At 49.4% G+C, this 20,435-nt stretch overlaps 1 protein-coding gene across 4 annotated transcripts; it reads left to right on the top strand.

Moving 5' to 3' along the window:
- Positions 1–5,877: 5,877 nt before the first annotated feature.
- Positions 5,878–20,311, top strand: LOC132337379 (transient receptor potential cation channel subfamily V member 2-like). Of its 4 annotated transcripts, none has more exons than XM_059865899.1 (18): positions 5,878–6,127; positions 6,303–6,462; positions 6,707–6,824; positions 7,608–7,902; positions 8,999–9,132; positions 9,813–9,965; positions 10,403–10,543; positions 11,490–11,788; positions 12,562–12,738; positions 13,175–13,333; positions 13,494–13,589; positions 14,046–14,116; positions 14,388–14,553; positions 15,218–15,284; positions 16,092–16,399; positions 17,938–18,056; positions 18,481–18,575; positions 19,302–20,311. In XM_059865899.1, the coding sequence occupies exons 4-18, from the start codon at positions 7,664–7,666 to the stop codon at positions 19,430–19,432; spliced, it is 2,355 nt and encodes a 784-aa protein (XP_059721882.1). In that variant the 5' UTR covers positions 5,878–6,127; positions 6,303–6,462; positions 6,707–6,824; positions 7,608–7,663; the 3' UTR covers positions 19,433–20,311. The 4 variants fall into 4 exon arrangements, with proteins under 4 accessions (XP_059721882.1, XP_059721883.1, XP_059721885.1 ...); XM_059865900.1 differs by lacking the exon at positions 5,878–6,127 and adding an exon at positions 7,147–7,353 and having other exon boundaries at positions 6,135–6,462; XM_059865902.1 differs by lacking the exon at positions 5,878–6,127 and having other exon boundaries at positions 6,135–6,462; positions 19,262–19,445.
- The last annotated feature ends 124 nt before the right edge of the window (positions 20,312–20,435 follow it).

The raw sequence follows: 20,435 nt of genomic DNA on the forward strand, positions 1-20,435 counted from the left end.
TACCATGTTGTTTTTTCTTCCTAGATCTTAGCAGCACTGCTTCCAGGTGGGATGCAAGGCCCCCACAAAAGGGTGTGGTGGTCATGGCGTGGTGTGGGTTTTGCTGCGGGTCACGGGCTTGTGGTGTGTTTTAATTGAGTTGTCTCTGCTGGGGTGGGTGTGAGGGGTGCCAGTGCCTGGCCCTGCTCTGAGGGGACTCTGGGGATGGGGGTGTTGGTCTGGGGAGGACTGGCCACAGTGGCAATTGTGTGCTGGGTGGGAAGGTGAGACTTGAAATGGCGGTGGGTGACTGAGCAGCGTTAGAACTGCCTGGTGTGGTGAGTCCCACACAAGGGAGGGAGTTCCCACCAAAGTCTGGGTTAGCTGGGTTTGGGTTTGCTTTTTTATGGGCTGGGTTAAGGGAATGAACTGGGGTGGGGTTGGGCTGGGTTGGTTCAGCGGCGGTGGTGAGTGCTCAGAAGAGGATGCAGTACTCATCTGCCCTTCCCCAAAAACACCCCCGGGCTGTGGGGGTGGCTCTGTGTCCTCACCTTTGGGTTCTGGCAGCTCTCACCCTGAGGTGGGGCACAGCCTGTGCTGCTGCCCTGCCCCAAACCTGTGTCAGGTACTGCCTTGGTCCCCTCCTACCCCTGGAGTGCTGCTGTGGATGTTGGTTTGTTCCTTCTGGATTTCATCACTGAGCATCTGTGGTGAGTGCTGCGCTTAATGGGGAATAAAACCAAAAATCTGCTGTTTTCATAGAAAACTGCAAGCTGTGAGTTCAGTGTGGGTTTGAGGGTCACATCCACAATCAGAATATTTTTTTTTTTAAGGGTAGGGCTTGCCTTTCTGCCTGCTGAGCTAGCAGAAATACAAAGTTCTGTCAACATTTTCTGTCCCTACCACAAGAGGCTTCCCTTAGCTTGAGTTTTCCTGCAATTGCTGTTTTTCTTTTTTCCTTTTTGCAGTTTAACCCCCTGGCAGGATGCCCTGAGAGGCTGTGCAGGCATTTCCTGTGGGGGCCTGAAGGGCCATAAAGGAAATAATTTGGGGCAACCACCTCGGGGTGGCCCTGGCTGGACAGAGTGACCTCCAAATGTCCCTTCCAGCCCCAAGCATTCCTGGGCTGGGTGTTTTCAGCCCTGCCTGGAGTCCCTGAGCAGTTCACAGCCCCACAGGAACAAACAGGAATAAAGTGATCTTCCTGCTGGGGTTTGGGGTGAGCCCTGAATAAACTGACATTCTGTGGGAAATAGATTTGTAGAAAAAATTATAAATTTGATAAAAGGTTTGTATAGCATGTAACATCTGAATTGTCTCACCCTTCAAATGAGACTAAAAATACAGTTTTTAAAATACCTCTCAGTTGCCCCATTTCTAAGTCAAAAAATAACTTAGTCCAACAACATTCCTGACATTTCTGCTCTGGTTTGGGGTAGGTGTGGAATAAACTGACATTCCTGACCTTCCTGCTGGGGTTTGGGGTAGGTATGGAATAAACTGACATTCCTGACCTTCCTGCTGGGGTTTGGGGTGCCCTGCAGGGACAGGGACCCCGGGGAGGTGACAGGAGGGGTCTGCCCATGTCCCTCTGCTCTGGTTTTTGGCCTGAGCCAAGCTGGTGTTGAACTGTGGCCTCCACTGTGGCACCTGGGGAGCTCCAGGAAATGACTGCAAGGATTTCTTTGTTAATGAGAAAAAAAATCCTTGCAATTTAGGTAAATTAAGGAAATGGATATGAATCACAAGGAAATGTGAATATGAATTTGTATAACATGCAGTGTTTACACCAAAGTTGTTAGCATAAAACAAAGTAAGACATCAGGAAATTCAAATGATTGATGCTGTTAAAATAGATTTTATTTATTCCTACAATCTAGTGGTACCTCAAAAGTCTGCTTAGAGATAACTATTCATAACTAAAATAATAATTCAATATGTTTTAGCCAGAATCTCTATGCTATTAGAATAATCTTAATGCTCCCATATTTACAACAAATTCTGGTAACATCTTTAAATCCTGCTGTAATCTTAGTTTTGTGACTGGCCTTTGAGGGTTTTTTTTCTTATAGCTTCAGTTAATTTCTAGTCTGTTCTCCCTTTAAAAAAATTAAAACCCCAAAAAAACAAAAGAAAAACAGCCAAGATTTTGGGGTTTTATCTTCTGTGCTTTCAAAAAATTACTTATACGTATAAAAAGAGAAATGAAAGAACCCATTATGCTGGGTTTGGATACATTTGGGGTTTTCTCCTTTCTCAGCTGCCCCATAACACAATCCCATAGGATTGGGAATAAATCCCTCAATATTTCTGCAGCCTTGCCCCACAGCAGCCAGGGGTGTTTGAAAAGATTTTTGCCCAGTTTGGCTGTTTGAAAAGCATCAGGAATTGGGTGGCCACAGGATGTCACTGTTCCTCCACAAACCGGTTTGTTCCTCTGGGTTTGCTCCTCTGCTGCTCTCTGACTGTCAGCAGAGCATTCCTGCAGGCTCTGGTCCTACAGAAAGGGATGCAGCAAGGAGGCAGAAATTTCCATTTTAGGGGTGAGAGAGCTGGATGGACCCCTCACAGAATATAGATTGGAGCCTGTAAATGTTATGGTGGGGGACTTGCAGTTCCAGAAATGCTCCTGTGTAGATTAATGGTGTTCCCTGGGCCATCAGACAACTTCTGACACGGGATTATATTGAGGAATGTTTATGTTTCAGACTGGGCACTGGCTGAGGCACTGATTTCCATGTAACAAAGAAATGGAGCTGCTCAAATTCATCATTTCACTGTGGCTTTTACATCACAGTTACATGGAAAAATAAAAAAAAAATCTAAAAAGGGCCTTGCAAAAACACTTGATATTTTCCTGAGTGTGCAAATCCATCTTTAAAAGAAGCTATTTTTTCTTTTGCTGGCTTACCCTTTGTATTTTAATTCTCCACCCTCTCATGTTTTAATTACAGGTTTTCCTCCTCCTGTGAAGATGATTTTGAGTTGCTACACCTGAGTGGCCACAGATCAATCCTGTAACTAAATCCCAAATAACTTTGAACTTCTATTTACAGTGAACTGAAAACATGGTATCAATCATAGGACTGTGATGTTTTACAGTATTTGGTAAAAACTGGAACTTAGGTGGACACAGAATATATATTTCAGGAAATATTCTTGGTTGCATCTTTTCCAAACACCATCATCATCCTCATGCTTCCTTTTGCTTAAGCAGGTTCCAGACATTGCTTTTTCTGCTGTGATTTACTCATCTATAATTATAATATAGATAACATATTTTATATCTAAATATATATAATATATAACATATAATATATAATACATAACATATAATATATAATATATAATATCCATTATATATTACATAATAGATATAATATATTACATAATAGATATTATTATATTATATAGTATAATATATACATTTTCTATAATATAATAGAATATATATTTGATATAATATGTAATATATATTATATTATATTATATATTTGTATATTATATCAAATATATTATATATACAATATATTATATAATAGACATAAGATATATATTATACATTATAATATATACTATATAATTATATTAATATATTATATAAAGATTATATATCAATATTTTTGATCGTGTTTATTAATAATGAATAAATTATAATATTATATAATTTGAATGAATAACTCTTGACTTGAGATGTCCCTGGGCAGTTTGACTTCTCCCTTCCCAGATTTCCACAGGACGTGTCTCTCCTGGCAGGACACACCCAGACACATTTCATGGGTAAATTAAGCAATTGTGCCATTCCCACAAAAGCCTCAAAAAGCCAGAGGGAGGCCCAGGCTGGTGGGCAGGTGGAGTTCAGGTGCTGCTTTCCTCCTGGCTGCTCTGTGTGCCCGGGTGAGCTCCTGGCTGGCAGAGGTTCCTTTCCCAGCACATTCCCCTCCCTCCCTGCAGATGTGAGGAGCAGCTGTGCAGGCAGAGCTGCTGGCTGCACTCCTGAGGGCTGAGCTCATCCCTGGGCTGGAGGGGTGGGATCCCTCCCAGGGCAGCTGCAGGAGGAGCCCAGAAGGATTTAAACCCAAAAGGGAGAGCTGAACTCCTGTTGGTGTCACAGGAAACAAAGTGTGACACAGCTGCAGCAAACTGAGCTAGCTCAGTGCAAGGCTGGAATGAGGAGAGATGAGACCTGATCTTGCATTTATCTCTTCTTTACAGGCTGTTCTCTGGCTCTGAATTAATCATCAAGAATCCATCACGGATAACAAAGCAGCTTTGTGTAGTCACTGGGCCTGCTTCATTTGAGAACACAGGAATCTTGAGATGTAAACTTGAAATATTCTGCACAGCCACGAGGAGGGGAAGGCCCTGTGCCAGTGACTGGATCTCCAGGGAGGGGTCTCACAGTGCTCAGAGCTGCAGCCAGCTGGGACAGTCTCTGTTCCGAGGAGGTGGCACAGCACCCTGCAGGGTGTGAGGGCTGCTCCAGGCTCTGCTGTGCCTCAGGGCAGCTTTGGAAGGAGGAAGGCACAGCCAGAGCTCGGGGTGTCCTGCTGGGACAGCCCTGCTCTGTCCTTCTGGGCCACCTCCCTTCGGGGATTCCTCCTGGAAATCCCAGGAATCACCAGCCCCTGCTGGGGAGCCGGGCATGGGAAGGGCTCCTCAGCCTTTTGCTCATTCCTGAGATTTCCCAGCTGAGCTCTGGGGCACATCAAAGGCTTGTGGAGCATCAGGAGCTCAGGTGGGAGCAGCATTCCCTGGGGAAAGTGCTGGGGTCACCCTGACCCCGCTGTCCCCTCCTTCCTCTGCTCTGGGAGGGCAAAGAGGAGCAGTTTTGGGGTGTGTGGGCCCCAGGACAGTCAGTTGTGGGCTGGGGTGGGACATCCACTTGGATTTCACAGAACAGTCTGAGTTGGAAGGGACCTCCAAGGATCATCAAGTCCAACTCTTCACCCCTGCTCCCAGGGGAAGCCTCTGCCCGACTTTTCTCCTTTGGAGCACACCCAGACCCTGGAGCAGAGGGAGTCACCAGTGCCCTGAGAGCCTGGGGCTGTCCTGGGGCTGCTCTGGGCACTGCCCTGAGCCCCGAGGAGCAGCTGGCACTGCTCTTGGTGGCACATCAGGCTGTGTCCCTGGGGCTCTGCAGAGCTGCCTTCCCACACCAAGCTTGGCCTCAGCACTTCTGCTGCTCCTGGGCAGCCTCGGGGGGCTCAGGGGGCTGTGGGGGGAGGCAGAGGCTCTGTGCAGGCAGGGGTTAAACATTCTGAATTTGCAGTAGGCAGCAGCTTTCCCATATAAGAGCACTGCACTCATTGGCTCTCCCCTTCACTGAGAAATCCAGCCAGTCATTTCCTGTGCAAGCCTCCTTCACTCTGCAAAAGCCACACGCTGGGTGAACCACAGGGCTCTGGGGGTGCTCCTTCCCACCGGGCTCTGGGGGTGCTCCTTCCCCCAGGGGTCTGGGGGTGCTCCTTCCCACAGGGCTCTGGGGGTGCTCCTTCCCACAGGGGTCTGGGGGTGCTCCTTCCCCCAGGGGTCTGGGGGTGCTCCTTCCCCCAGGGGTCTGGGGGTGCTCCTTCCCCCAGGGGTCTGGGGGTGCTCCTTCCCACAGGTTCTGGGGGTGTGCTCCGTCCCACAGGGCTCTGGGGGTGCTCCTTCCCACAGGGGTCTGGGGGGTGCTCCTTCCCCCAGGGGTCTGGGGGTGCTCCTTCCCACCGGGGTCTGGGGGTGCTCCTTCCCACCGGGGTCTGGGGGTGCTCCTTCCCACAGGGGTCTGGGGGTGCTCCTTCCCACAGGGGTTCTGGGGGTGCTCTTTCCCCCAGGGGTCTGGGGGTGCTCCTTCCCACAGATTCTGGGGGTGCTCCTTCCCCCGGGGCTCTGGGGGTGCTCCTTCCCCCAGGGGTCTGGGGGTGTTCCTTGGATTCCCTCATGGACCAGCCGGGATCTCCCCGCTGTGCCGCTGCCAGATGAACGTGGGCTTCCCTGCATGGCTTCCCACCCATGGATGGAGATAATTCTGGGTCTGCCTTCAGGCCAGTTAACACCTCTTGGTGCTTGGTTTCTGCTGGGAGGTTGTTTCCCCTCTGAAGGACCCGTGGGGACTCCTCGTCACATCAGATCAGCTCTTGGGTGGAGCTTGCAGCAACTTCTGGTGAGTGCTGAGCTCTGCTGAGCAGGGCTGGGAGAGGGCTCAGGGGAAGGAGCTCGGTTCTTGGGCAGTGCCAGTGGGGCTGGCGGGCAGAGAGTGCTCCCTGTGCCCCTCAGAGAGGGGGGAGCCCTCCCGGGTCCTGCTTTATGGGACCATTCTGCTCTTGCTTTTAACCCAGGCGCTCTGTCTGTGCAAGACTGACAGTAAATAACTCTGAGCGCTGTGGGGAGATGGAAACTGCAGCTGAGGAATGATTTTGGGGAGAGGAAGACAGAAAAGCACGAGCAAACTGTTCTGGAAGTGCAAATACCCTCCTCAAGGATTCGGCAGATGCACCAGTAAGTGTTCTGGGAGGGAAGCAAGCCGAGAGGGATTAGAGGGTGTGTGCGGAGGAATGTTTGTCACTGGAGCGCAGACTAAACCGAGTGTCTGCGTTATCACCACGGTTTGTCTCCGAAGCAGCCTTGGGCTCCTTGCCGTGAGCTGCACGGAGATGTTTTGGGGCTGTTGGCCTCGCAGACCTGTGGTTTTTTCACAGCCTAAATGCTCGTGCTGTGTCCATTTCCCTCTTTGCTGGTGCAGGCTATGGAGTCGGGCTGTAGCCCCAGCAAGGGAGGTTTCTCTCGGGAGCAAAGCTGTTAACCCTTTGGAGGGAGTGCCTGGCGATGAGGAGGAGCTGCTGAGCTGAGCTCTGCTGCAGGTGGGTGACTGTGATGTTCCAGCTCTGCCTCTCAAACCCTGTGAAACGCTGACCTGGGCACCGTGCCCTGGGTGTGGTCTGAGATGTGCCCAGAGGATGTGGAGAGATGTCCCCAAAGAGCCAAAAGAGAGCTCAGGGAGCCTCAGATGGGAGAAGGGAGCTGGCTGGGGGCTCTGCTGGTGCTGCTGCTCTTGGGCAGGGGCAGTGTGCTTGCCTTGCAGCTGGGAGCTCCAGTTCTGTGCTCACATGGACAACCAGCAGCTCCAAACATTGAGGAGATCATTTTGTCCATCGGGGATGCAATGCCAGGCACTTTGTGCAGGTGTTTCCCTGGAAAGATTCCCAGCAGGACTGTGGGCAAGCTCATCCCTGTTCCAAGGAGGGCCCCCAGTGAACCCTTATCTTCTTGGCCACTTGGTGAGCAGCCTGTGCCAGTGCTGGTTGCACTGAGACAAGAGCAACGATCTCACACTCCTGAAGAGCCACTTTCCTTGCCTTTTATGTCAGGAGCCTGTGCTGCTGCCAACAGGTGAGGTCATCCCACACAGGGGGCTCGGATGTGCTGCAGATGAGTTGCCTGTGCTTCATGAACTGCTTCTAAACCTCTCCTCCACTGGAACCCCACGTAGGACCCTGATCCTTTATTCAAATACTCCTCCTGCATGCAGAGTTTTACCAAATCTCCCTCCCAAGGGACCCGTGGTCAACCTGGGAACTTTCTTTGTGTCTAAACACCTTTGGGGTTTGTGAAGAAATTGTGTTGATTCTCCCCATCCCTTGCAGGTTTAGTGCCCCCACAGAGACCCTCTTGGTGATCTGCAGGACCATCTCTCCTGGCAATGGATAAGTTCACAAACGGGCAGCCAGGCCCAGCTCAGAGGAACAGGCTCACAGGGCTGCTGGAAACAGATGACAGCACCCAGGAAGAGAAACCTGCCCCCAGCAAAAAGGAAGAGAGGTCAGGACCTGGAAGGAAAGGAGAGCCACAGCCCTTGGAGACTCCTTATCAGAAGGAGAGCAGTGACTTTGCCCCTAAAATCAAGGTTAACCTGAATTATCGGCCAGGACTTGTCAGCAAGTGAGTAACTGGGGGTGTTTGACCAATTTGGGTTGGTCCAGGTGCTCCACCCTGATCCTGCCTGCTGGGAGCCTGTGGATTTTCCCAAGTCCATCCCAAATCCCCCCAGGGATGGGCCTGACCCTGGTCCTGCCCCCATCCTGGGCTCCTCTCTCTGCTCTGGATCCCTGCCAGGGCTGCACATCAGCCTGGCTCTGGGAACAGCTCCAGCTGATGGAAAGAGCAGCCACTTAGGAGAATTCTGGGAAATAACTGTCTCTATTTTTCCCTTGACTTAAAAATAAAACATTTATGTGGGTTTTTCTTCCCCCCCAACAAAATCTCCTCCCTCTCCCTCCTTCCTTCCACTGTCCCACTGGAGCTTGTGGTATGTTCCTGGCCCTGCTCTCCAGAGCTTCCTGTGAAAAATGTGTGTTTTATGGTTGGCTTTTCACAAATATTAAAATGAATATTATATGTGCTATGTTAGAAAATGATGCTGTATTAATTGTTTTAAGTAGCGTGTTAAATATAGTTTTAGGTTATCACATTATGTTAAAATAGAAACTATGCGTGTGGGATATTTTTTTAAAGAAAGGAATAAAGTATTCACACCAGACAGCAGCCACAGGACACCTAAATCTTTCAGAGAAAGAGAATTTATTATAATTGTAGTAGTAATAATAATAATTATAATAATTATAATTATTATAGTTAGAAGAAACTTCTTCCCACCTCGCTCAGCCCTGAAGATGCTGTCAAAATTAAGAAGCTGACACTGATCAGACAGAATCCTTTGTTTAAATAGAATTTATGCATCTTGTATGAGGTGCATGAATATGCAACAGGCTGTTGTTTTTAAGGGTTAATCCTCTGTTACCGTGGGTCCTTTTTTGGGCTTATTTTGCCCAGAAAAGGTACCCAGACCATCCATAACTCTTTGTTTCTATTGCCTCATATTGTCCTAAATCCCAATTACCCAAATTTTTATGACTCTAACTACATGACTATTTTTATAACCATTTCATTACGATGAGAGGTTGAGAACGTTAAACCCGAGCTCTGGTCGTTCTTCCCCTTCCCCCGGCATTCCTGACCCTCCGCCCTTGTCCCGCAGCCAGAAGGACCCGAATCGCTTTGACAGGGAGCGCCTGTTCAGCGCCGTGGTCAGGGGCAGCCCCCAGGCTCTGCAGGGTCTGCTGGAGTACCTAAGGAGGAACTCCAAATTCCTCACCAATTCCGAGTACACAGGTGGGTCCCTGCTCCTGGGTGGTTTCTTGTTCACGGGCAGCAGGGGAATGTGCTCCTGGCTCTTTGCTTTCTCCGGCCCTCCCTCTGCTTTAGTTGTCCTCATATTCGCCCCAAGGTAGGAGAATTGTCACGGACATATTTAATGAAAAATCCTTTTGCTGAGATCTTTTCTCCTGAGAAGCTGAGAGGCCTCAGAAAGGAAATGGAAACAATAATTATCTGCTGCTGTGGAATGCACCAGGGGCATCTGTGATTGGTCTCATGTGGCTGTTTTAATTAATGGCCAATCAAAGTCCAGCTGTCTCAGACTCTCTGGTCAGTCACAAGATTTTATTATCATTCCTTTCCTTCCTTTATAACCTTCTGATGAAATCCTTTCTCTTTCTTTCATATAGTATTAATATATCATTTTCTTTTAATATAATATACATCATAAAATAATAAATCAGCCTTCTGAAACATGGAGTCAAGATTCTCATCTCTTCCCTCATCCTGGGACCCCTGTGAACACCACCCCAGAGAATGCCATTAATTGAATATATCTTGAGGTTTTTGCCTTAGGGGTGCTAAAAATACTGATAAAAACTTTTAAAATGAAGATTCTGTTTGATCTCTGAATGAGGCACTACAGCTGTGTGCAGAGCACACCCACAGCCCGTTCAATCCTCTCTCCCTGCCAGATGCAAAGACTGGGAAGACCTGCTTGATGAAAGCCCTGCTGAACTTAAAAAATGGGAAGAATGACACAATCCCAGTCTTGCTGGAAATAGACCAAAAGACACAGAACCCCAGGCCACTTGTCAACGTGTCCTGCTCTGACTGTTTCTACAGAGGTAAGGAAGGGTTCCTGTGAGATGAGCAGGGAAAGGAAAAAGGTTCTGGGGCAGTCACACCCAGCACACTCAGCTCTTGTTTCTGATTCTGCTCCTGCATCTCCTCCAGCCTTGAGTTATACCCTCCTTGGTCTGTAAAGCAGAAATGATAGATGCTTTTAATAACCCAAGGAGTGAGATTATTTACTTGGGAAAGTATAAAAAGCACTTGTAAAAGTGAAGAGGCCTGTGGTTGTTGAATGAGCTCTGCTTGGCTGCCTCAACCCTCCCGTGGCTCTTTGGGACCTCAGTGCCAGCCAGGGGGAATTGCCTGCCCTGGGATTGAGTTTCTGAGGGTTTTGAGGCTCGTTAAAGCCCAGCCTGGGGATGCAGCCATCCCTGTGACATCCCTGCTGTCCCCTGGGGTGGCACTCAGTGGCAGGTTTGCTGTGCCCCAGGCCAGACTGCCCTGCACATTGCCATCGAGAAGAGGAGCCTGGAGATGGTGAAGCTGCTGGTGGAGAACGGAGCTGATGTCCATGCCAGGGCCCACGGGGAGTTCTTCAGGAAGAAGAAGGAAGGAGTTTACTTTTATTTTGGTGAGTCCCTGTGGAACCTGTTCCTCTGGAGTTCTTATTGCCATGCTGTGGGTGATGCCACTAACTCCAGGTGGGTTCACCCCTCTGGTGCCATCTTCAGTGCCCTTTAACCAAGGCCTGGAGTTATTGGAATGGCAGAATCCTTTCAAACCTGGGGTGTTCACTGTGCATTTCCACCATCCTTGGCTTTATGTGCTTAATCCTGAGTGGCTTCAGACAAACACCAACACGTGGCCAGTTCAGATTGGAGAGATCAGTTTGAGAGGTGGGGAAGTGTTTCAGCTGCCCCAGAAATAGAGTAATTGTTTGTTGTAAAACCCTTTCAGAATCCAGAGACACTGAGGCAGAACCTGTTCTGTGTTTCAGTGATAAAACTCTGGGGTATTCTAATATATTTTAATATATATTTATATGTTTTTATAAATTTTATATTTTAATATATAGTTATACACTTTATATATTTTTTATATTACTTTAATATATTTTAATAAATAATTTTAATACATTTTTATAACTTTAATACATTTTAATATTTTTTATATTTAATAGATGATTATATCTTATTTTAATATATTTTTATATACATTTAAAATATATTTTTATATTTTTATACTTTGATATATTTCTATATTTTTGTATATTTATATATATTTTATATATTATTTTAATACATTCTTATACATTTTTAGTATACAGTTATATATATTTTAATAATTTTAATATAGTATTTTCATATATTTTTACACTTTAATATATTATTTCAATATATTTTATACATTATTTTAATGTATTTTTATACATTTAAAAATATTTTAAAATATTTTTAATATATTTTATATTTTTACATATTTAACATATTTTTCTAGGATTGCTTTTCTCCCCTTTCTTGAATCCTCTTTCAGCCCTTCCTGCTTTCCCTCCAAATGCTGTGTCCTGATCTCCTCAGGTGAGCTCCCCCTCTCCTTGGCTGCCTGCACCAACCAGCTGGATGTGGTGGATTACCTCCTGAACAACCCCCACCAGAAAGCCAGGCTGCAGGAGCAGGACACCCAGGGCAACACGGTGCTGCACGCCCTGGTGATGATTGCAGATGACACCGAGGAGAACACCAAGTTTGTCAGCAGCACCTACGTGGAGATCCTCAAGGCGGGCGTGAAGCTGGACCCCACCTGCAAACTGGAGGAGATTGTCAACTATGATGGCCTAAACCCCCTGCAGCTGGCTGCCAAGACAGGCAAAGTGGAGGTGGGGACAGCCAGAGGGGAGCCCTGGGGTGCTGAGGAGCAGGGGTGGTGGGATTTGCACCCCTGGCTGGTGTCCAGCAGGGATGGAGGGATTTGCACCCTGGTTGGTGTCCAGCAGGGATGGAGGGATTTGCACCCCTGGTTGGTGAGGAGCAGGGATGGAGGGATTTGCACCCCTGGCTGGTGTCCAGCGGGGGTGTTGGGATTTCCACCCCTGGTTGGTGTCAGCAGGGATGGAGGGATTTGCACCCCTGGCTGGTGTCCAGCAGGGATGGGGGGATTTGCACCCCTGGTTGGTGAGGAGCAGGGATGGAGGGATTTGCACCCCTGGTTGGTGAGGAGCAGGGATGGAGGGATTTGCACCCCTGGTTGGTGAGGAGCAGGGATGGAGGGATTTGCACCCTGGTTGGTGTCCAGCAGGGATGGAGGGATTTGCACCCTGGTTGGTGTCCAGCAGGGATGGAGGGATTTGCACCCCTGGTTGGTGTCCAGTGGGTTTTGTGCTTGGAGCTTCTCGTACCCAACCCGTGCTGATGCTGCTGGCAGGGGCAGTGGCACAGGTGACCACAAAGGAGGGCACCCCCAAGCCACCCAGCTGTGTCCTGCAGAGCCTCAGCTGTCCCTGCTGTCCCTGCCCTGTCCCTGCTCCCTGGGCAGCCAGATTTGGTTGTTTCCCTGCTTTTAGCCAGAGCCAGTGCTGGATGAGCCCCAGCTGTGCTGCTTTGGGTGTCCTGCTGCAGCTGCAGCCCAGGAACAGGGTTGTGTTTGTGTCAGATCTTCAGGCACATCATCCAGAGGGAGATCCAGGAGCCCCTGTACCGGCACCTGTCCCGCAAGTTCACCGAGTGGACCTACGGCCCCATCCACGTGTCCCTCTATGACCTGTCCTCCCTGGACAGCTTCGAGGAGAACTCTGTGCTGGAGATCCTGGCCTACAGCAGTGACACCCCGGTGAGCCTCTCAGCACAGCTCCAACACAGCTTTTTCTCTCCTTTTTTCATAGTGGGGAGCCAACAGGATATTTATTGTGGCATTAAATTGAAATCGTGGCATTTCAAGTTCATGTGGGCCTTCAGGTGATGGTTTCTCTGAAAAGAGAGTGATTTGTGGGAATGTTTGCAGGTTTTGTTGTTTGGAGGCTGCTTGGCATGGCTCTGACCATCCATAATTAGAGAGAAATTTTGATCCTTTGGTTGTCTTAAGCCTCGGTTTGTTCAAATACCTTGATGAAGTGACTTCTATGCAATAGTTATCTTTCACACCAAATAACCCCTTAAGGTCTCCCCAGTTGAATCCACCCAGCTCCAGCCCTTGGAAAGACCACCCTCAGGTGAATTCCCATTCCTGCTGGCTCACAGGAGCATTTTGGTTCCCTCTTTCCCCACAGAACCGGTACAAGATGGTGGTTTTGGAGCCACTGAACAAACTGCTTCAGCAAAAATGGGAAACCTTTGCTTCCAAGAGGTTCTACTTCAGCTTTGTCTCCTACCTGTCATTCATGATCATCTTCACAGCCATTGCATACTATCAGCCCTTAAGGGTGAAGGTAGGTCCAGCCTTTTTGTCTGGATGGATGGATGGATGGATGGATGGATGGATGGATGGATGGATGGATGGATGGAGCAGAGTTTAAAAGTTGTGGGTGGTTGGCATCACTGCCTCTGCCCATTTTCACTGCTTTGGGTGGTTCTGGTTTTGTCTTGCAGCCTTCCTTCCCAGTGGAGTTCACAGCTGGAGGCTTCCTGTGGGTCTCTGGACTGATCATTATCTTGTTAGGAGGCATTTATCTGATCTTTGCTCAGGTAGGGAGATCTCTTGTCTGGTTCCATGGTAAAACAGGGGGGAAAAGGGAACAACATGGAGCAGCAGGATCTGTTCTCCTGACACCAGGAGGGAATCCTGCTCTGGGATACTCACTGTGATCTGACAGGGGCAGCACAAGCCAGGTTGCTGGGCAAGGGGGATCACAGTTCCACAATAGCAAATAATTCTGAGAGACTTCTGTGATTTATGGCATTAAAATGCACCCCTGGCATTTAATGCAGGCTATTAATAAAGACATTGGGCTGAGCCGTGATTCAGCCCTTGTTTATCCTTGCCCTTTATAAATAAAAGCTTTTTTCATCTGAGAGGGATGAAACTGGGGATCTTGGAGATGAAAGGAGGAGCACGTGGAGCACAGCTTAGCCTGGGGCAGGGCAGGGCTGCCTCTCACATGGCCTGGCTCTGATGAATGCTGCCTTGATTCTGCTCCCCAGAGCCTGTACCTGAGGAGGAGGCGCCAGTCCCTGAAGACCATGTGCTCTGACAGCTGCATCGAGATCCTGATGTGAGTCCTGGGCTCTGCCACAGCTTGGAGCTGCTGCTTTGGGCAGCTGAGCTGCCCCAACACTGCCACAGAGCTGGGGAGCAGAAAACCAGATCCTCTGCCCCTCTCTTTGCAGCCCTGCTGCTGCTCTTGTCCTGAGCCTGTTTGTGTCCCTGGGTGGGCTCTGTGTGCTCCTCTCAGCCTCCCCAGATGTGTTTCGTTGCAGAGCACATCTGCAAGGGCCCTTCTTGCCGAGGTGAGCCACGGCCACTTCCTTTTGTTTCCTCTCCAGCTTCATCCAGGCCTTCTCCCTGCTGCTGTCAGCAGTGCTGTATGGAGCCAGCTCAGAGAACTACGTGGCAGTGATGGTGTTCTCCCTGCTCCTGGGCTGGGTGAACACCCTCTACTACACCCGCGGCTTCCAGCGCACCGGCATCTACAGCGTCATGATCCAGAAGGTCAGAGCTGGCCAAAACCCCCTGCAGGGACAGGCTGTGGGCTGGCAGGAGCTGGGGCTGGTGTCCTGTGGGAGCACAGGTGCTGCAGAGTGAGGTTGGGTCAGTGTTTTCATCTGCAGCTGCAGCAAATCACTCGTTTGGCACCGCTGGACATCCCAGCTGGCCACAGCTGGCACCTGAGTGCCAAAATCCAGCTCCAAACAGCCCTGGAACCACTGTGGGCTCCCTGGAGATGCTCAGCTGGGCCTCAGAGGGGTTTCCAGATCCATAGAGGAACCTGGGACTGGAAAGGCAAAGCAGGAGGTGCCAGGGAAGAATTCTGGTCACCATTTGTGCAAAAGCCAGTGGAGGTGGAAAGGAGAGGGGTGTGTGTTGGAACAGTTTGGAGACAGCCATAGAGGGGAGCCAACAGGATATTTATTTGTTTCAGAGAACTGTTCATACTAGCTGAGCAAAAAAGAAGTTCATGGCACTGTCAGATTAACCTGCCAATGATATTATTTACCTGTGGAAGTAATTTAACACATATTAGCAGTATTTTACACTGGATACAAGGTGGAAACCTTGCTGCCAGTGCTCCTGAGGGCTGGTTTGTGGTGTGTGAGATCATCCTGGTGATTTCATGTGAGATAAAGCACAGCACTTCCCCTGGTTTGCGTTTCAGACCATCATGAGAGACCTGCTGCGTTTCCTCCTGGTCTACATGATCTTCCTCTTTGGCTTTGCTGCAGGTGAGCTGTTGGAATATTTACCAGCACAGCTGGACAGGACGTGCCTGAGCTTTATGGCCCTTGGTGCTGAACCAAATAGGGGCAACTGTGGTGTTTCACCCCAGAGACACTTTTGGCTGGCTGGGTGTGTGGTGTTTTCACCTCAGAGACACTTTTGGCTGGCTGGGTGTGTGGTTTTTCACCCCAGAGACACTTTTGGCTGGCTGGATGCTGCAGCTGGGTGCTTGGAGACAAGTCCAGGCGTGCAGGGGCTCTGGTGGTGGTGGGATGGAGCTTCCCCCCATAACAGGGTCTGCTCTTTGGTTTGCCTGTGCTGGAGAAGCTTTAAGGCGATGGGGAAGGAAAGGAGTTGGTTCTGATGGAGGGTTTGGATCCAGAGCTTTATTCTGGCCCACAGCCTCTGAACCCAGCAACAGCTCCAGCAGCACTCCTAAACCCTGTGGTTGCTGTTCCTTTTAACCCCAAGGAGAGGGGAGGGAAGGGGTAGGGAGCCACCAGCCAGGTACAGGAGGGGAGGTCTCAAAGGACAAAGGACACCTGGATGGCCCAGTGCTCCCCCAGGGGTAGAGGGCATCCTTTGAGTCTTCCCAATCACTCGAGCCCTTCTGGAATGCCAGGACTGAGAGACAGTGCTGGGAGGGGAAGGGAGAGGTGACTGACACACCTGGGAGGGAATTATCAGGGGAGGGAGCCGAGGTTCTGGGGTAAGCCCTGCAATCCCAAGGCAGCAGAGCCCTCTCTGAGCTCTGTGTGGGCTGGGCTGCACAGTTCCCTGTCCTGAGCTCTCAGGCTGTGCTTTTCCCCCAGCCCTGGTGACGCTGATGGGCGATGCCCCCTCGGTGTCCCAGAACAAGTCCCTGGCTCCCCTGGAGAGCTCGGGCAGCCACGCCATGTACGGGGGGCTGCTCAGCGTCTCCCTGGAGCTCTTCAAGATCACCATCGGCATGGGGGACCTGGATTTCCAGGAGCACGCCAGGTTCAGGTACTTTGTCATGCTGCTGCTGCTGCTGTTTGTGATCCTCACCTACATCCTGCTGCTGAACATGCTGATTGCCCTCATGAGCGAGACTGTCACGGATATTTCTGGCTACAGCAAGAGCGTCTGGAAGCTGCAGGTGAGGCCCAGGGCCCTGCTGGGGGGGTCACAGGTGCCACTGCCAGCCACAGCCAGGGAGGCTGGGATGTGTCCCCACCCTGGTCACCCAGCTGGGAGCTCCTTGCAGCCCCAGGAAAACACAGCAGCTGCTCAGAGCTGAGCCCCAGAGGAAAAAGTGTCAGCCTGGCCCCTGAGCTCACCTCAGGTGTGCTCTGAGCCCGACCCTGATGTGTAACCAGGTGGTCCCAGCTCAGCAGGAGGCTGATGTGTCCCAGCTGTGCTGCACAGACCAGCTGGGTCCAGCTCAGCCAAGCTGGGTCTGGGGGAGCCAAAGCAATCTGTTTGTGGCACTGCAGCCTCACTCAGCTCCTTCAGCCCTCTCTAAGGAGGACAGGAAATGTCTCTTTAGAGCTGCAACTCAATTACCTCCAAACAAAGCTGCCCCAGCAGGCCCTGGAGCCCAGCAAAGCTCTGCATGGCTCCTCTCTGATGCCCTTACCCTGATGCCTTGGGAAGGCTGAGCTAGAACAGAGACTGGACAGAGCTAAGGAATAAAGCAGAGATTTATTCATAGGATCTCCTCCATGGGTGCACCTTGGGCAGCACCAGAGCCCAGCCAGGGCTGCACCCAAGATGAACCAAAATGGTCCCAAAATGAGCCCAAGATGAACCCAAATGGTCCCAAAATGGACACAAGGTTACAGGGTCTCTCATTTTTATTAAGTTCTGCTCCATTTGCACCTTGCAGTTCATTGTCCCATCCCAGCTTTAGCCCATCAAGTCCCATCCTGTTTGTTTTTTTCACTCTTCAGCCCACATTGTATTTGTGGGGTGCCCTCGTGGCAGGGAGGAATGATGAGTCTGACTCCATGTTCTCAGAAGGCTGATTTATTATTTTATGCTACTATATTATATTAACTAATACTAAATATATAATACAGAATACTAAACTATACTGTAATATAGAATTCTATACTAAAGAATACAGAAAGGATACTTACAGAAGGCTAATATAATGATAATATGAAATAATGAATCAATAAATAAGATTACAATGAAAACTCGTGACTCTCTCCAGTGCCCTGACACAGCTTGGCCCCAGCTGCCCAATGAGTCAAAATAATTCACAGCAGAATCCAATGAAACAATCTCCAAACACATTCCAAAGGAGCAAAACACAGGAGAAGCAAATCAGATAATGATTGTTCTCCTTTTTCTCTGAGGCTTCCCAGGAGAGAAATCCTGGGCGAAGGGATTTTCCCAGAAAATGGGAATGCCACATGTCTGTCCTAAGCTCAGCCATTAGTGTGCCTTTCACATGAACTTGTCACCCTGGGAGTGCATTTTTAGGTGCATTTAGACTTAAACTTTAGGTGCATTTTTAGGTGTATTTACAGCTCTCTGCAGGGATAACCTGGGGCTGCACTTCAGGAGCATTTTGGGGTTGGGTTCCCTGGGGATTCTCCAAGCCCAAGGAGTTTCTGAGTGGGGCAGGGCAGGGCTGGGCTCTGTCTGTGCCCTGGTTTCTCTCTGACTTTGTGGGTTTTGTTCTTTCAGAGGGCAATTGCAATCCTGGAAATAGAGAAGGCCTGGCTGTGGCGCCAGGGGGGGAAGAGGAGATCTGGCTGCTTCATGTCAGTGGGGCTCAATAAGAAGGATGAGAGGTGGTGTTTCAGGTAAGGCAGAGTCCCCATTCCCCCCTCACACTCCAGCTCCAGGGGGGTCACAGCCTGGAGCAGCACAGGGAATTTCAGCACTGATCATCCACACGCTCCTGGCTACATCCAAATTTGTGGGAGGTTTGGGAATTAATTGATCCTCCAGCATTGCCACCTTTGTGTTAAGAACATTCCCTGAGCTGGAGAATTTGAAACCAAACAGAACAGTGGACAAGATGCAGAGGGAAAAGATATTTTACCCTTTGGATATGGAAGATCTTTGCTCAAAAATAAAAAAGCTCTGTTAGGTGCTGCTGCTGCAGCCAGACCATCAGGGTGGTGTTGGCAGGATGAGCTGGGCTGGGAGGCTGCACAACAATGGGATCTGGCTTGAGATGCTGCATTCCAGGCATCAGTGTCTTGTTGCATTTTGTCTCTCCAGAGTAGAGGAAATTAAATGGACAGACTGGGCAAAGGATGTGGGAGTTCTGAAGGAAGAACCTGGGAGCACCTATGATTCAGAACTAAATCCAGAAGGTAAATTAAATATTGAAGAAAGGTCTGCAGTTTCCTTTCAGCTTCCTGCTCAGCAAAATGCTCTTGGCATGTTGTTATGTCTTTGGCATTCCAGGCAGGCCAGCTTGGAATTGCTTCCCCAAGCAGCATCCCTTGTGAGCTGAGAAAATAAAGATTTAGTGTAGCTCTGGGGCTGGCCAGAGTTTGGGAACAAACTGGGGATGAAGGAGATGCCATTCCTATTCAGCTCTGGGAGAAATGGGCAGGAAATGCTGCTGAGGAAAAGCAAGGGCTGCTCTTGTTTTTGGCTCAGTAGCCCAAATATGTGATGCTTTTCCTAGGAAAGGTAAAATTTAGGCTCATATTCATCCTGCAGATGTTAAAATCTCATGGCTTTCAGAGCCTGAATTTGGGCATTAACTCTGGCAATGCTGTCAGAATCTGCCTGAGACCTTTGTTTGCTTCCCTTGGTAGAGCTGGGAAGGAACTCTGTGGAAATCAGAGCTGTTTCCCTGTTAGGAAGATCTTGCTCAGCCTGGCAGAGCCTGGCCAGGAGCTCCAGTGGATCTGGGCACAACCCCCAGAGTAGATCCCTCCTGGGTGCCAATTTTCCAGAACTGGGGAGCTTGCAGTGCTTAAAACATTCTGTGGTGTGTGTTGGGTGTTCCCTGAGCCTTCACCCTTCTAAAGCTGGGTCCCTTTGTCAGCTTCCTGCTGATGAGGGGCTGCTCTGTGTCCCTGCTGCAGACACCAGCAGCTCCTGGAGACCAGCACAGAAACCGCCCCGAGCAGCTGCCCCAGAGGAGCTGGCCCTGCTGCAGCCCCAGGCACCAGGCACAGAGATGGTTCCTCTGCACAGACAGCCCAGGGAGCTCTGAGAGCTTTTCTGAACCTGCCTCCATCTTCAGAGGAGTTGTTCTTCCCCCAGCAGCTGGGAGAGCTGAAGGCACTGTCAGCAGCAAAGTGCTTTTCGTGGAGGGCTGTGGCTCAGCCTGTGGCTTTCAGTGTTGTCATGCACTTTAATGATTCATTTCCTCTGAAGAAACTGGTTTTACTCGACTTTTCTTTGCCTGACACTTTCTTGTTACTATTCCTAAAGATCCCAGATCCCAGAACAGCTCTCTGAGCTGTGCAGGGATGATGCCCATGGATCATGCCCAAGGAATCACCTGGCAGAGGATGGCCCAGCCTGTTCTCCTGTCTCAAAGGACTGCACTGAAGTGCTTTGGAATAAAAAATGTTGTAGAGTCCTAAAAGCTGCTGAGGGTGGAGTTGTCTCTGTGCTGGTGTGAGATGGGAGTGCACAAACTCTCACCCTGTGCAGCACCTGCAGGGCTCCATGGTTAATCCACATCAGGATCCCCATTTCACACTTCCAGAGTGAAATTCTTTGCAAGTTTCCCTAAAATCACAGGAAGTGGTGTGGATTTCCTGGACCTGAAATTTCACTGGTGGATTTCTGGGACTTTGATGGTTGCTTTGTCTCTGTAATAAACAGCAGCAGAATCCTGCTGGTGGCCCCTGAGAGACTGATGGGCCAACACTTTGTGTGTGGTTTTTGCTTCCTGTTACTCATGATGGGCATCCTGTCTTGCTGCAAATGTCTGCAAGGACCTTGTTCCTTTTTGTGGTTTGCAGCCTGCTGTAAACTCTGTGGGAGAAGAGATAAAAATGAGCTGTCTCACTTTTCACTCTATTTAACAGTAATGACATGTAAAATTTCTGTAAACAATACAGCAAGTGTACTTCATTGAAAATGTTCATTTTTGGATGCACTTTTCGAGCTTCTGCCTTTCTCAGCAAGGGAGAGAAGGTGTTATCAGGGTGGACTGTAAGTTCTTGTCAGATTCCTGATTGCTGCTGTGGGAGTTAACTCTTGTT

This window comes from Haemorhous mexicanus, chromosome 22, assembly GCF_027477595.1.
Source record: "Haemorhous mexicanus isolate bHaeMex1 chromosome 22, bHaeMex1.pri, whole genome shotgun sequence".
Taxonomy (NCBI): Eukaryota; Metazoa; Chordata; class Aves; order Passeriformes; family Fringillidae; genus Haemorhous; species Haemorhous mexicanus.

What these genes read in the sequence shown, in the direction of transcription:
- LOC132337379 (XM_059865899.1), top strand. Translation starts at nt 7,664, where the DNA reads ATGGATAAGTTCACAAACGGGCAGCCAGGCCCAGCTCAGAGGAACAGG. An exon ending in CGGCCAGGACTTGTCAGCAA is followed by an intron (nt 7,903 to 8,998) that starts GTGAGTAACTGG and finishes CTTGTCCCGCAG; the next exon opens with CCAGAAGGACCCGAATCGCT. An exon ending in TTTATCTGATCTTTGCTCAG is followed by an intron (nt 13,590 to 14,045) that starts GTAGGGAGATCT and finishes TCTGCTCCCCAG; the next exon opens with AGCCTGTACCTGAGGAGGAG.